The sequence below is a fragment of the Merops nubicus genome, unplaced genomic scaffold (assembly GCF_000691845.1).
Source record: "Merops nubicus isolate BGI_N331 unplaced genomic scaffold, ASM69184v1 scaffold4369, whole genome shotgun sequence".
In the NCBI taxonomy this organism is placed as follows: Eukaryota; Metazoa; Chordata; class Aves; order Coraciiformes; family Meropidae; genus Merops; species Merops nubicus.
The window spans coordinates 1-3,762 of NW_008628869.1; the positions used below are offsets into that span (position 1 = coordinate 1).

Consider the following 3,762-nt stretch of genomic DNA (forward strand, 5'->3'; position numbering starts at 1 on the left):
CTTGTGCGGGGGATGTGGGAAAGAGGGACCCCCCCTCGCTCCTCTCGCCCCGAGGGTGGCACTGCCGCCGTGGGCTCTGTCCCTCTGCCCCTAACCAGCCCCCGTTGTCCTCCCGCAGCAAGGAGAGCTCAACTCCTTCCTCTGGACCATCCGTCGCGACCCCCCAGCCTATCTCTTCGGCACCATCCACGTGCCCTACACGCGAGTGTGGGACTTCATCCCCAACAACTCCAAGGCTGCCTTCCACGCCAGCTCCAGCGTCTACTTTGAGCTGGACCTCACCGACCCCTACACCATCTCCGGGCTGGCCAGCTGCCAGATGCTGCCCCACGGAGAGAACCTGCAGGACGTGCTGACCAGGGAGCTGTACCGCCGCCTCAAACGCCACCTGGACTACATCAAGCTGATGCTGCCCCACTGGATGACCCCGGACCAGCGGGGCAAAGGGCTGTACGCCGACTACCTCTTCAACGCCATCGCCGGCAACTGGGAGCGCAAGAGGCCCGTCTGGGTGATGCTCATGGTGAACTCCTTGACGGAGACCGACATCCGCTCCAGAGGGGTGCCCGTGCTCGATCTCTACCTCGCCCAGGAGGCCGAGAGGATGAAGAAGAGAACGGGTGCGGTGGAGAGGGTGGAGGAGCAGTGTCACCCACTGAACGGGCTCAACTTCTCCCAGGTAAGGAGGCTCCTGGGCCTCGTGGTTTATCCCAGGAGATGAGGACCGTTCTCCTCGCGATTTGGTCCGTTTACAGGGGTGAACCCCAAGCCTGTTGTGGTGGGGTGGGTCACTCGCAGGCCTCTGCAGCCTTTGCGTCACGCTGCCCGTTCTCCATCGCTCCAATACATGCTGTCCACAAAAACCTGGGACGTGGGCAGCGAGTGCTGTATGTTTATCATCTGTATTATTTATTCAAGAGGCAAATGTTAGGGGTGTGAATGCGTGTGTCTGCTGGCTCCCATTGGGGAGGGAAACTTCCACACCTCCCATGCTGTCCCAGAGCTGGGTAAAAAGTGTGGGTTTTTTTTTTTTTTTTTTTTTTTTTTTTTTTTTGGTTGTTGTTTTTTTTGTTTTTAAATTAAGCAGCTTTGTGGTACTTGTCAGGAAGAGGATGAAGCGTGAACAATGAAAGAAGAAATTTCGACATTGTTCAAATAGATTTAAGTACGTGCAAACTGTTGGTCCTCTTTTTGGTAGTTGCTGCAGGTCAAGACAAACTGGCTCATGTTGCGCTGCTGTACTCAGGGAAATTAAGTGTGCAATCGGCATGGATTTTTCTTCATTTTAGAACAGGTAAAGTTCAGCAGAAAGAGGAGGATGTAGATTAAGAAACAAAAGTTGTTGGTGTAACTGGACTCCAGAATTCTTTCTGTGGATTTGGCTTTAAACAACCAAGGACTAAGCCACACGATCTATTTCATTTCGGTGGATTAATCAGGAACACAGTCACAGCTATTGACTTTGCTTTGTGAAACTGTTTATACGAAATCAGATTTGCTAGAAATTCAGGAAATGAATGTGTGTGGAAGAAAACAAATAATCCAGGAGAAATATAAGAGGGTGTGAGTTATTGCCATGATATTTCATTTTTAAACTGCTTTTTGTCATTAGTAGATCAGCCTATTTGCAGCTTTATGTTGCTGCCCTAGTTGGAGCAAAAAAATTCTAGGCGATGAGGGAATAAGGATTAAAGGACTGATCTTTAGGGTGATTAAAATGTCCTTAGGGTGTCTTCACCCTCTTCTCCCCTGAAGTCTGGTGGGAGCTGTTTAAGGGGAAAAGTCTGGCTTTCACTAACAGTTCATTCGATATTTCAACTAGAAGTCTAACTCTGCATACAGCCTTCAGAGGAGTAGATTGGTTTTGTATCCTTTTGGAAGGATTTTCTTGTTTATCAACAACAATAATTAAAAGAAACCCCCTCAGGACCTTTGCATTAATTAACACAGATGCAAAACAAGGAATTCGTTTTACTCTATTGTGTGTGAAAGGTTTAAGTGCCTGTCCTCTCTATTGAACCCCTTTAAGGTGAGGTAAAAATAATTAACCATTCCAGACATCCAATAGCATTTAGTTGTATTAGGTTGAAAATGGCAGTTGCAATCAAGCACGTGAAAGCACTTGGTTAAAAATGTACCACTTAGAAGACTTTTAAATGTGAATCATACTACATTTTTTTCTTTTTAGAGACAGAGAAAGGAAAAGGAACAGAGTACAAAGCTCACTGTTGCTCTTACTGTGATTCTGTTTTTCTCTCATTCTCTGAATTTGAAATAAACCAAAAAATTTCCCCTTCATTTTGCTACCCTAACAATCTAAAAACGAACAGCAAAGGTATTTCTGTTACTGGCAAGTAAAGGACCATCATTTATGCAAAACATTTATGCTGGCTAAAAAAATACATTGCATTTCAGTGATTACAGAGAATTGACATTGCTGCTAAAATAGATCAGTGTTCAGGAGGATTTTTTCTCGATCAGAGCTTTTTCTGGGAACAAGGCCATCAGAACAACATGAGACAAAATTAAACAAAACAAACCAGATATTTATTTTCTTGCTTCCTCTAGGTTTCATGCATCCTGACACCTGGCTAGTTGTTTAACAATAGTAATTTGTAATGTTATCACACTGTCTGGCAGTCCTACTGCTTGGTGTATTACTGTGCTAATTTCGTGGAGTGGATTACTAGTGCTAGGTTTCACCTCCCAGTTTCAGGTCGTGGAGCCTTCCTTAAGCACCATGTAATTAAAACACACTAAAATGGAAATCAGAAATTGAGCAGCTTTTGTCTTCCAGGGTGTTTGCACAGTTTGATGAGAACATCTGTGATAAATTACAGTCCCAAACCTGCTAAGGGTGTCAGCTGTTTTTACCTGTTTCCAACATTACTGTTATGGGAATACTGCACGTCATTTCTGTGCTCAGCATTCAGGTTTTAAAACTCTGTCTTGCTGAATCATGTCAATGCTTTTGTTTCCCACATCCCCAAAGTCCAGTATTTTTTCCCTAAACAAATTAAAAAAGAAAAAAAGCTTTATTCCCCCCCTCCCTTCTTTCCCTCAAAGGCAGCTTTGTGCTACTGCAAATATTTAATCTGACTATGTGCACCAAATCTGTTTATCTGATACCACGAGGAGGAGGAAATCTAGGAGTGGTCCCGGTGTGCTTCTCGGTTTTGATCTGCTCTGAAAGAAAGCGGATACACTTTCGTTTGACCAGGAACAAATCTTCTGTGCGTGGCTTTGAAATGTTGATTGTCTTAGCTGGATGCAAAGATTAAGGTGGCTCGTATAATTAGCTGCTTCCTGGGGAGCCAGCTCTTGCAGGTAGAGCAGGGCACATTGCTGTCTTATAAATCCAGAAACTTTGTAGTTTGATGCTCTGCTCGGCCTGAAATCTCTGCTCAGTGTTTCGTGGCACTCTTGCTTTCCTGCTGCATTGCTATTCCCTGCTGACTTGCTGCCTTCCCTCATGGCTCATGGAGGGGGCATCCTCACTCCTCCTGGGAACACAAAATCGAGGTATTGTGTAGCTGGTGGCAAGGTGTCTGAACCACAGCAAAAGGCTGGGTTTGGAGCCTGGCAACAGGGGATTCATATTTGGATCAGGTGGAAATTTCTCTGCTGCTTGGTATATGAAGTTTCAAGGTGTTGGCTGGAGTTGGGGCAGAAGGAGCTGAGAGGCAGGCAAGGAAGAGCAAGCGGACAAGTTTTTCTGTCTGACAGTGTAGATGTTGCTTGACAGTGTAGCCAGAAAAGTGC

At 45.5% G+C, this 3,762-nt stretch overlaps 1 protein-coding gene across 1 annotated transcript; it reads left to right on the plus strand.

Annotated features, from left to right (window-relative positions):
• Nucleotides 1–118: 118 nt before the first annotated feature.
• LOC103779165 (metalloprotease TIKI2-like) lies at nt 119–679 on the plus strand (the record flags this gene model as incomplete). Its single annotated transcript, XM_008946786.1, has 1 exon — nt 119–679. A coding segment is annotated over one exon (561 nt), but the record flags the coding sequence as incomplete, so codon positions are not given.
• Between the last annotated feature and the right edge of the window lie 3,083 nt (nt 680–3,762).